The sequence below is a fragment of the Octodon degus genome, unplaced genomic scaffold, assembly GCF_000260255.1.
Source record: "Octodon degus isolate 3935 unplaced genomic scaffold, OctDeg1.0 scaffold00017, whole genome shotgun sequence".
NCBI lineage: Eukaryota > Metazoa > Chordata > Mammalia > Rodentia > Octodontidae > Octodon > Octodon degus.
Genome location: NW_004524593.1, coordinates 23,851,063 through 23,863,627, shown reverse-complemented (window position 1 = coordinate 23,863,627; position 12,565 = coordinate 23,851,063). Strand labels below are relative to the sequence as shown.

The following is a 12,565-nucleotide window of genomic DNA, read 5'->3' as shown; positions in this document are numbered from 1 at the left end:
GGTCCCTGTGTTTTGCTTAGCTTAGCTTGTTCTAAGTAGGTGTTTTAGACCACTGAGCCATCTCACCAGCCCCTACCCCCTTCTTTTTGAACAATCATCTACCCAAGAGATAGCACGGCAGCAACTGGCATGTCATGACAAGCAGCCCATATTCAGAAGACCAAAATGACAGGCACTCCAAGCATGAAACTACTGTTACAGATTACCATCTTCAGTGCAGTTGCTTAGTTCACAGGTGTCAGTATATGTAGTTAGTCAGGGTGAGAATCTTTCCAATTAACTGCTAGATGGTTGCTCATTTTCTGTGTCTGACAGTTACAGGCCAAGCTATTTTCTGTCCATAAGATTCATGGGTGGCAGTGCTTTTTTCTTTGTGAAAGTATTGCTTTTTAGTAGAAGAGGAAACTGTAAAAAGGTTATAAATAATAGGTTATTAACCTCCTGGTTTACTTGATAGCATTAAACTACCTTCAGGCTTATCTTTTGATGTTAGGAACACTTAAATAGAAAAATACCGCTCTTGTTTGACTAATAAACATCTGAAATTAAGCAAAATACCAAAAAATTGTGAGACCTTTCAGACTCCAGGAAAAATAGCGTTGGGGTCTGGAGACACTGCGCAGAGGGGGGCAGGCAGCCGTGGAGTGCATGCTCTGCTACTTTCACTGAGAGCCCTTGCGTGAGTGGTTGGGCAGGACAGTATGAGGGATTTGAACGAGACCACGCATCAGCTGTTGGATTGAGATAGTTTGGGTGTGCACAGAATTGAGATAGTTTTGGGACGTGGAGCCAGGATCCACAGATGGGGACCCCGGTTCTGCCTCGAGCCCTGCCATGTCCCAGTCCCATGCTTTGCTTCCATATGTAGCTTTGGCCTCAGTCTCCCAACTTACTAAAGATCATTCATTGTTTTTGAGCTATTGGCTTTAAATTAGTTGAAAGCATCACTCATCTGAAAGCATTGGATTTAGTTCTACAAAAATGATCAGTTATCTTTTAAAGTATTTTAAAGTCTTCATTCAAAACGAAGAGCATCTAAGAATGTGGATTAAAAGGCTTTGTAACTGTCCCGTTTCATAGTCCCTTGAGGAGACTTCAGAGCAGTGCCCCTGCAGCTACTAGAAACGTGGTCCTTTTTTTTGTAGAACTGGGGATTGAACCCGGGCCCCTGCGCCTGCCAGGCAAGCGCTTATTCTACTGAGCCATCTCCCCGGCCCCATGTTCTATTTATTTTTTTGATTCAGAAATTCATTCCTGTTAAGATACGCTGAAAGATTATCTGGTCCCTTGTACTGGAAAAAAAAAAGAAAGGATAGATTGATTGATTAGTTATCTGGTACTCTAAACTAATTTGAAGACAATATAATGCAATATAATAATTATTGCTGAATTCCTATTTAAAAAAAAAAATACATTGAGGATTGAGGAGATAGCTCAGTGGAATAAGTGCTTCCCTGGCAAGCACAAAGCCCTGAGTTCAATCATCAGTTCTGCTAAAAAAAAAAAAAAAAAAAAATATTGAAAGATGATGACCTGAACTTTATATTCAAGGGGTGTCAGAAGGTTAGGGGTTTGCTTACTATTTAGAAACTGAAACCTGTACTGTAAGGGTTGACAAAGGACTGACTGGTTTGATTTTTTTGGTACATGTTTATAATATGTAACCAAAATATTCTTACTGATTGAAGGTCTTCTAAACAAAAACAAGACCCTTTTTGTTCCTGCCACCATGGAGCTGACATGTTGAAGGCATGGCCCGCTATACACCTCAGACCTGCAGCATCTGCATTCTTCCTTCCCTTCTGTCCTCCAGTCTCTACAGGCTTTAGGGTTCGTGACACTGGCATGGCTGATGTTGGCCGGGAGCAGCCTGTGGCTGGGTACTTCACAGCATTGTTGTGAGCTGCTTGTACCATAGAGTCCCTGAGAATATTCCAGCTGCTTGGTTTTTTTGTCTCAGCCACTCCTTAGGGTCCTCTTCCCTGCCCCTTTTGTAAGTGTATATTCCAGAAGTGTGTATCTTTCCTCCTACTTTCACGTGTCTGTGGACATAATGACTCCTAGGCATGAGCTGCAGTCACTTAGCACCTCGATTTGGGCTGGGTACCTATGAAGCCAGGCCGTCTGAAGCAGACCTTTACCTCTCTTGTGTCCCAGCTGATTCTGCTTTTCCTCCTGAGTTCTCAAAGTGAGAGCCAGAGAACCAGGACTTGGTTTCAACCATTCACTCTTGAGTTGGATTTAAAGAAATGGAAGGAGGGGCTGGAGAGATGGCTCAGTGGTCTAAAGCACCTACTTGGAACAAGCTTGTTAAAGCACAGGCACCGCAGTTCGATCCCCCAGCACCACATGCCAGCCAGCCCCAGCCCCCTGGTGGGCTCAGCTGGCTACACACACACACACACACACAAATGTTAAATAAATAAATAAATTTTAAAAAAAAAGAAATGGAAGGAGTAGAAACTACAGTATTTTCTGATATTAAATCTTAGATTAAAACCTAAAGATCAGCTTTTTTCTTTCAAAGAATAATCAAGAATCGCTGTTATGACTTTGTAAAAAATTGTGATCAACAGTAAAAAGTCTATTAGATTATATTCAGTTTATTTTTTTTTCATAGTATACGCATTTTTGGTTAAGTATAGCCATTAAAGAACAAATTAAATTAATTTTAAAAATATTTGGGACGTTTCCACAAGTAGCCTTCCACAAAATAATTTTTTTTTAGTAAAGTGTTTTAAGATATTTATAGATGCTTACAACTTAAAGATTCAGTTTTTAAAAAAATTCTGCTCAGGCCAGTGAGATTGCTCAGCAGTCTAAAGCACCTGCTTAGGCAGTCCCAGGGACCACTCTTATTGCCATCACCACATGCTGTGCCAGCCTCTCCCCACACACACACACACACACAAATCTGCTCAGTCTTGTTTTAAAGATACTACTTCTCATTACTATCATCTTTTTGTATTTTAAGGAAGGGTGTTCAGGGTCTCACTGCTAGATGGAACTCATAGTGATCCTCCTGTTTATAGCCTCCCAAGGGCTGGGATTGCAGGCATGCGCCACCACGCCCAGTCTCAGTTGCCTTCTCAGCGTGCCCCAGGGGTGGGGCCAACACCTGCAGGCTTGGGGATCAAATCCCCGGCCTCTGCGCCTGCTTGCAGGTGCTTTAATCCGCTGAACTATTTGGCCATCTTAAAATTTTAACTGTATTTAGGTCCACAGAAATAGCAATCTGAGCACCTGCCTAAGCAAGCACAAGGACCTGGGTTTGATCCTTGTACCATGTATTATGCCGGCCCCACCCCCAAGTATGCTGAGCCGGCTGCCAAAAGAGAAGAAGCTGAAACAGGAGGATCACTACAAGTCCAAGCTGTATAATGAGACCCTGTACCAAATACATTTTCTTTTCTTTCTTTTTTTTTTTTTTTTTTCAGAACTGGGGATTAAACTCAGGTCTTATTCTACTGAACTCTCTCTCCAGCCCTACGTTTTCAAAAAAAACTATATTTGAAAGCAGACATTAACTTTATATTAACTCACTTGCATAAATCTAAAATTGGTCTTTAGTAAATTGCACTATTAGATTTATTTTTAAGGAATTATTTAAGTAGTGATAAAGTGACTTTCTGGTATGTTCTTGTGCAGTACTTAGTGCTGGCCCAACCACAAATGTGTGTACTGTGAAAAAACTCAATGTGTGTGCCACCAAAAATACGTTTACATATTTATTGCTAAAAACATATGCTTATTGCTTTTATTGCTATTTGAGTTGTCAATAAACTAGATGATTTATGCTCTATAATTTTTAACATGAATCAGAAAAGATGATTCTGCCCTAATTTTAGATGTATTTTTGTTCTGAATCAGCTTGAACCATTTGAATTATTTATTTAGATATTTGTCTAATCTTTGAAAAATATTATTTAAAATGACACTTAGAAGACTACTAGCTTTGGAGTCCACTGTCAGTTCAAATCACTCAGTTACCTCCCAGTTTTATACCTTGTAAGTTAATTTGCCACCTTGGAAGTGGGATGATAGACTTTCTCTTAGCCAAGGTAGTTTGAGAAAATACAAAGTATTACTTTGCACCTACTAAATACTTTACTAATGCTAGTTAGTATTGATGATTTCAGCTCAGTATAATAGCCTAATATAAAAGCTGTTTATAAAGAACCTAAAAGTTTTAAGATTCCACATAACCTCCTGTTAAGATAGATTGCCGTATGTGCCAGATAAGAATGGTCATGTGTTTTAAAAATACATATTATATATTAAATAACGTATATTGATAAATTGACAAGATGCACGTGTGTGGGGTATATGGTTTTTTTATTTGCTTGTGTTTTTTTTTTTTTTTTTTGCAGAACCATGGATTGAACTCAGGCCCTTGCGCTTGCCAGGCAAGCATTTATTCTACTGAGCTACCTCCTGGCCTCTTGGGGTATATGTTTGATAGTTGGGAACTCACTGTGTTGCTTAGGCTAGACTTGAACTCCCGGACACAAGAAACTTCTTCCCTCCGCCTTCCCAGAGTGTAGCTGTTGGCATGTCATTAATTTTTTCTTACAGAAAACATAGGATACAAGTTGAGTTCCTGTTATCCAAAATGCTTGGAACCAGCAATGCTTGGGATTTTGGAAGACTTGAATATGCATAACACAGCAGCTTGGGGATGAGACTTGGACTAAACACAAGTCCATCTGTGTGGCCAGCGAGATAGTTCAGTGGTGTAAAGTACCTGCTTAGGCAGGCTTAGAGAGGCCAGTGGACTGAGGTTAGATCCCCTGAACTGCATGCCACGCCACCTCCGCCCTCAGGGTAGGCTGAGCTGCGCCCCCCCCCCGCCCCCGCCCAAAAAAAAAAGCCACCTGTATTTCACAGTCACCTTCTATGCATTATCTGGAAGTACTTTTATAAGACTTTGCTAGCATGCCTACATGTTGCATGTGACCAGTCATATCTGGGATTTTCTACCTGTGCTGTTCATTTGGTCCTCGAAAAGTACATATTATGGATCATTTCAGATTTTTGTATTTGATGATTAAGCAGTATAGAGTTGTAGTATAAGACAGTAGACAACTAGTTACATGTGGTCATTTCAACATAAGTGTACAAGGGCCAGCCAGATAGCTGAGCAGATTAAAGCACTTGCTTAGGCAGATACAGGGGTTGGAGGTTCAATCCTCGACCTGCCATGCCAGCCCCACTCCCACCCCTGAGATGGCAATTAAGATTAGGCGGAGTGGTGTGCACCTGTAATCCCAGCACTTGAGAGGCTGAAAACAGGATCACTATGAGTCTGATCTGTGTAGTAAGACCCTGTAGACCCTGGACTAAAATACAAAAAATAAATAAGAATAAACGTAAGTGAACAATAAGTCATTCAAGTTCAGGGTTACCGACCATGTTTGAGGTTGCTCAGTGGCCACATGGGACTAGGGCTTCCACGTTGGACAGCAGTGGATGTGGCATTTCCCCTGTCAGAAATTCCTCTCAGGGCTGGGAAGATAGCTCAGTAGAATAAGCACTTGCCTGACAAGCACGAGGGCCTGAGTTCAATCCCTGGTTCTGAAGAAAAAATAAATTTCTCTTAGATGTTGCTGATGGAGAGATTAGAGAAGGGTAGAATGATTTTGAAAAGTTAGTGCTTAGCAAGAATGCTCTTTTATACAATAACTTTCTCATTAACATGGTAGGCTTAATTGTAAGTCATAGAATTCTTTTATACAGCTTCCATTTGTGAAATACTGTCAGGCTCAGTCTCCATGCCTTACCATAGTATATCCTCTTCATTCTCTAGGAGGGCTCCTACAGGACATACACCATTTTGTCTTTAGTTCATAGTTGGAAAAATTGAAACATTAGGTAAATGTCCCAGAATGACAAGTGCTAAGGGGCTCAGCTGCGAGTTGAACCTGAGTCAGTCGGGCTCTGCTTCTGACCCTTTTCGGGCTTCCTCTTGGTAGCCGTCGCCCTAGTCATGCACACATTTCTCCTCTTTGCTCCTAGAAGCCCCAGTAACCTATTTGGGTATCTGTTGAGTTCAGAGCTTTTAAATGCCTTTCTGAGCCTCCTAAGAACCCAGAAATCATGCTGGGTGGTTCTCGGTCTCCAATAAGGGAATGGGGATCCAAAGGAAGTAGTTAAGAAGATTGCCAGAAACATTAATGATTATGACTGAGAAAGAATCGAGACTCGTGGTTGGGTTGCAATGCCTGTTTTCTTTGTGGTATGCTAAATTGTTTTTCTGATAAGAGACTGGTGTTATAGTATTCTATTTTTCAATATACCAGTGTAAAATTGATTGTTTGGATTTACAAATACATTCAAATTTTATTTTTAAAGTTTGTGATGACATAACCACAGAAATTTTATCAGTCATTTAACCTTTTTCCTTGTTGCACTGTTCCATCTTGGAAGAATAATTATGCCTGGGTTTTGTTTGTTTGTTTGTTTTAGGAGGCAGTTCCCCTGTTACACTCAGCAGATACTCACGGAGCATTGTAACGAAGTGTGGTTCTGTAAATTCTCTAACGATGGCACTAAACTAGCAACAGGTTCGAAAGACACAACAGTTATCATATGGCAAGTTGATCCGGTATGTACTCTAGTGTTGTGCGGGTTTTAGTTGCAGAGGGGAGTGCAGTGTGAATCTCACCTGCTGGTCACCTGTGTTTGTAGTATATGTCAATTCTCTGTAAGCGCAGTTTTATTTATGTTTGTCACTTCTTCCTATATTATTTAGATAATATATGTAGATTAATTTTGGAATTGTTGTTTGTCTTGGTGAACATGCCACGTCTGTGTATATTCATAGTCCTGGTAACTATTACATCCTGCTTTTAGGTAAGAAAACATGTAGAAGTTGCATGCCCAGCCTTCCACAGCTGGTGAATGACAGAGTTTGGCTCAAGGAATATTTTGGCTACAAAACTACTGAGATTAACGTCATTGCCAACCTGTATTTTTGTTAATACTTAATTTATAGGCTCTGCATGCCCATTCTGTCCCAAGGTAGAACAGGCCCATTACCCTGTGCCTTCTAAAGCCCTTCGTTGCCCAGCAGGTCTTCTTGTGTGACCACTGCCCCCCTTTCCCAGTGATACTTGTGAAAATTACTGCATTCTGGAATTTTACCTATTCCCCCCAAAATCTGGGCAGTCATGTGAACTTTGAATATGTTAGTGTAAAGGGACTGTATGTGTGAAGGTGTAACTATAGTATTGAAATCTTTGTTTCCAACTTTGTGTTTTATTTATTTTTTTAATTTTATTTATTTATGTGGGGGGGCAGCTCAGCCCACCAGGGGGCGGGGCTGGCTGGCATGTGGTGCTGGGGGATTGAACCCTGGTCCCTGTGCTTTGCTAAGCTTGTTCTAAGTAGGTGCTTTAGACCACTGAGCCATCTTACCAGCCCCCTAACTTTGTGTTTTACAGGATTGTATTTTATTGTTAAGGTCCATAAGACACTTAGTTTTTTGCATTGAATGTAGTTAACAGTTTGAAAGCAAATCTTCTGGATGCATGGTGGTGAAGCTTTTAGGGCTTTCAGTGATAACAGACTGCAGGCTGTGGCACGTGTGCCATAGGTTCACCACCACAGACCTGGACTGTCACTGTGCCTGAAGATTTTTTCCTGGAAGATGTTGAGCTAATCAGAAAATTTGACTTGTTTACATCACATTGCCCTGATACTACTGATCTAATGTAATACCCCATGCCTGTTAGCACCCTCCCAAAGAAGAATCACTTAATTATTGCTTTGTCAGTTTTGTCACAACAGTAGAGACTTGGACTAGGGAATTGGGTGGATGATAGCTTAGTAGAGAATGATATGATGTGGTCACTTCTAATCCCAGCATATGAGAGGCTGAGACAGTAGGATCATCATGAGTTCAAGACCAGTGTGAATCTACATAGTGAAACTCTGCAACATCAACAAAAGAATGTTGACCTAAAGGTAGCATGTGATGCAGGAATTCCACTTCTGTGTATATACAAGAGAAAGCCATACCTCCACACCAACGTACATACTCCTAGCCACATGGGATTGAAGGGGTCAAAAGTAGAGACCAGTGTTCAGCAGCTGATGAATGGATAAACAAAATACAGAGTGTCTGTTAAACAGAATGTCAGTCCACAGTAAAAAATGTACTCTACAACCTCGATGAACCTTGAAACCGTTAACTCGTGAAAGACGCAAGTTAGAAGACTGCGATATGTGCAGATCAGGTATAGTTACATTTGTATGACACGTCCAGAATGGGCATATCCGCAGAAACAGGAAAGTGCTTCAGATGAGCGAGGCTGCTACTGGGTATGGGATTTTGGAGGAAAGATGATCACTGAGATGTATACTGCAGAAGGCTGAATTCTGTGCTGTTGTATCTCACTGAAGCTGTTAAGCAATGAGTTGTTACACCTTTCTGCTTTCTGTTCCCTTGAGCATCTCCACTGGGCAAGCTCTGGATCATCTTTGTATTCCAGCTAGCATACAGAGACCTCAGTGTCATGGGTAGTTGGTAGGTGTAAGAGTGTGAGCGAATCTTTATGAAGCAGACTGAGGTTTAATCAGCAAAGATTGGTGTGAAACCTCCTTGAATTACTTTGTCAGAGTACATGTTAACTCTTTACATTTTTAGGGTAAGAAACAATGACTTTTATAGATGGTACTACCTGAGTTGTCTGTTTTTTCTTCTAGGATACACACCTGCTAAAACTGCTTAAAACATTAGAAGGACATGCTTATGGAGTTTCTTATATTGCATGGAGTCCAGATGACAACTATCTTGTTGCTTGTGGCCCAGATGACTGCTCAGAACTTTGGCTTTGGAATGTACAAGTGAGCGCGTTCCACCCTTGGTTGCTGTAGCCTTTCATAGGCAGAATCGTGATGTGCTTACTGTAACTTTATTTCTGGTGAATACAGCAGACTCACATACCCTGAGAGTTCCTGTATTGTTTTTTGTTTTGGTGGGGTGGTTTTCTGTATTTTAGGGAAGGGTCAACAGGGTGTTCAGGGTCTCACTACTAGGTCAGACTCGTAGTGATTCTCCAGTTTACAGCCTTCCAAGTGCCAGCTTAGAGGCACACTCCACCATGCCCTGTCTCAATGGCTGAATTCAATGTGCCCCAGGGCCGGGGCCGGCACAGCCGGCCCGGGGATCAATCCTATGTTGTATTTTCTTGTAAAAGAAAGTTCAAGTGGAACTCAAGCATCCAGATTTATGAATGATGAATAAGGATTTTCAGGATGTTTCATTTTGTTCTGTCAAATGTGCACTATTTCCTGAGTGTCTTAGAAAAGATTCTGTGGTGTTTTGATAGTTTCATAGTTGTATTAGCATCATGTTATGATTTCTATTCTGGTGGCAGTAGCACCATCTTCTTACCTACATTTGGTATCCTGAGCTACTTTAGTGAAGCAAAATCCTGCTTTCAGCACTTATTTTATTAAGGGCATTTATTTTTGTAGTGTATTATTTTTATTACTTTCTAAATGAAAACTTGGAGCTTTTCCAGGGTCTCTTTTTAGAAGAACTCAACATTGTACTTATTGCAATTATTATTATTATTATTATTGCATTTGATTGTTACAAGGTCTCACTGCTACGCAGCTCAGACTCACAGTGATCCTCCTGTTTTCAGCCTCCCCAGCACTGGGATTACAAGTGTGCGCCACTATGCCCAAACTCTGTGGCAGGTTCAGCCCACCCTGGGGGCAGGGCTGTCACAGCATGTGGTGCCAACGATTGAACCCAGTTTCTGCATTTGCCTAAGTAGGCACTTTATTCAGCTAAGCTATCTCACCAGCCCTTACTCAGCTATGTATGTTTTAAAATTCCTGCAGTTAACAATTTCTTTAAAAATTAAACTTCCGGGCTGGTGAGATGGCTCAGTGGTGTAGAGCACCTACTTAGAACAAGCTTGGCAAAGCACAGGGACTGCGGTTCAATCCCCCAGCCCCACATGCCAGCCAGCCCCACCCCCTGGTGGGCTGAGCTGGCCACACACACACACACACACACAAATAAAAAAATAAATAAACTTGCTTAGGATTACAGGCTAAGGGATGGTTTTTGCTTTTTTAACGCTTTGGCAAGGGAGTGGTTAGGCTGTGGTTTGACTATAAATATATAACTTGAGAAGATAGGATCCCAGTGCAGGGAGCAGCAGAAGTTTGAGTTTGTTCTGGTCAACTTAGTAAGCCCCTGTCTCAGAATTTATTTTTATTTTTTATTTTTTTTTGCGGAACCAGGGATTGAACTCAGGCCCTTGCGCTTGCCAGGGAAGCACTTATTCCACTGAGCCATCTCCCCAGCCCCTGTCTCAGAATTTAAGAGAAAAAAATAATAATAAAAGGGACTAGGAGGGAGATGGCTCAGTAGAATAAGGCGCAAGGGTCTGAGTTCAATCCCCGGTTCCACCAAAAAAATAAAAATAAAGTTGTCTAAAACTTTTCCTCTTTTTTTTTTTTTTTTTTTCAGAATTGGGGGTTGAACTCAGGCCCTTGCACTTGCAAGGGAAGCGCTTATTCCACTGAGCCATCTCCCTGGCCCAGTTGTCTAAAACTGAAAAATGAATTTTGCGGCTGGGGAGATGGCTCAGTGAAATAAGTGCTTCCCTGGCAAACACTAGGGCCTGAGTTCAATCCCCGGTTCTGCAAAAAAATAAAAAAGTAAAAAAGGGACTAGGCATGTAGCTCAGTGTGAAGTCATTTGGTTGAGTCTGTTGAACTAAGAAAGAAACTCTGGGCTGGCCAGATAGCTCGGCAGGCTAAAGCACCTTCTTAGGCAGAGTGCAGTGGCCGGGGTTTGATCCCCAGCATGCTGTGCTGGCCCTGCCCCAGGGGAATGCTGAGATGGCAGTTGAGACTAGGCATGGTGACACACGCCTGTAATCACAGAGCTTGAGAGGCTGGAAACAGGAGAATCGCTGCAAGTCTGATCGGTGTAGTGAGATCCGCTGGACCTTATAAGACCCTGTACTAAAATACATTTAAAAAAAAAAATTCTATGGAGATGAACTAAAAAAAGCCTCCAAAGAGATAACCCAAAGATAGTACAGACTTGAAAATGGAATGACATGATTTTAATTCAGCAATTGTGATAGTAAGATTTCCTTACTTCTCAGTCAGCTGCTTGCATTTCAACCCCAGATAGTTATTTATTTATTTTTGGTAGGGTATCAGGAATTGAACTTCAAACCTTCAGTTTGCCAGGCAGGCACTTATGCCACTAAGGTATATCCCCAATCCTCAACCCTAGCTTTTTTTTGAGAGTTTTTATTAAGAAAAGTTGACGTTCTAGTGCCACAGCAACTCCAGTGACACATGGCTGACTGACACTAGGGTCTTTCAGTTTCAGGAATTGGGGACAAATGGAAAAAAAAAGTTGAGAAAATACACTTACGATAGATGTGATAATTCCTAGCATTTTCGATTTGTTATGTGTGTATGGATAGATACATAGGTAGATAGATGCATAGAAATAAACATGCATATATATTTATATCCATCATATGTAAAACATTTGAGAGTAAATTAGATATATTTTACCTTTTAAGTACTTTTTTGTTTTGTTTTGTTTTGTTTTTTTGGTTTTTTTTTTGTTTGTTTTTTTGACGGAACCAGGGATTCAACTCAGGCCCTTGTGCTTTTTAAACACTTTAACCTTTTTTTCCCCCCCATAATTTTATTGATAAATAGCAATGAGACAGTTTCAAACCAAATTGGTAGGACAGTTTCAATAATTAACACATTGCATACATTCTTCCTAGTGGTTATTTGCTGTACAAGATGCGGACCTGATATCCTATTTACAAACACTGTTAGAACAAATCCCTCTATTCATTAAGAGAATGTAACTATATATCTATGCTAACCATTTTGAATACACAGATACAAGATGGACATTCATCTGTATCCTCTTTTTTGTTTAGTTCCGTCATTTGAGTATTGTAGGTGTGTTAACTCAGCAAAACATTCCAAGAGTCCAGGAGTCCATAATAATATTGGGTCTTCTACTTGACTGGCAGTGTCAGAAATTGTTGGCAAGAGTCCCCTGTAGCTCCACATAACAGCATGGCTTTACTTCTTTTTTTTTTTTTTTATACTTTTCTGCTGGATGGTTAAGACTAAGATAAAGCAAGACCTATGCAACAAGAGTTGTAGTTTTTGGGTCTGATGAGGTCAGTGAAATCCCCTCAGGATTTATCCTGAGATCCTGTACCTCAGATTGTAGATCCTTTGTCAGTGTCAGCCATGTGGATGAGTCACGGCCATTGCTTGGCCAATGTGCTCTCTGTGAAAGCCTGAGAGAGTGTTTTCTCTCCATGTGAGTCTCCTTAGGCACATTCTGTGTCATCGATCACTTTCCTCTTTGGCCCCATAATCTCCTTGATCAGAAAATTCGGGACACTAATGAGTTATATGACATTACGTAAGTACTTTAATCTTGAACCTTCTTGAAGAGGACATTACTGTACATTAACGGAACAGCATTATAATTCTTTATTCATTCAGTTATTCCCATAATGTTTTATGCCATTTTTATCAAGTT

The 12,565-nt window shown here is 40.8% G+C and overlaps 1 protein-coding gene across 2 annotated transcripts in view; it reads left to right on the top strand.

Annotated features, from left to right (window-relative positions):
* Wdr26 (WD repeat domain 26) overlaps positions 1-12,565 on the top strand; it is a 42,744-nt gene that overhangs the window by 13,951 nt on the left and 16,228 nt on the right. For both annotated transcript variants that reach the window (XM_004626896.2, XM_004626895.2), the window contains exons 7-8: positions 6,466-6,604; positions 8,707-8,847. In XM_004626896.2, coding sequence (XP_004626953.1) covers positions 6,466-6,604; positions 8,707-8,847 — 280 coding nt within the window. The remainder of the gene's footprint in view (positions 1-6,465; positions 6,605-8,706; positions 8,848-12,565) is intronic.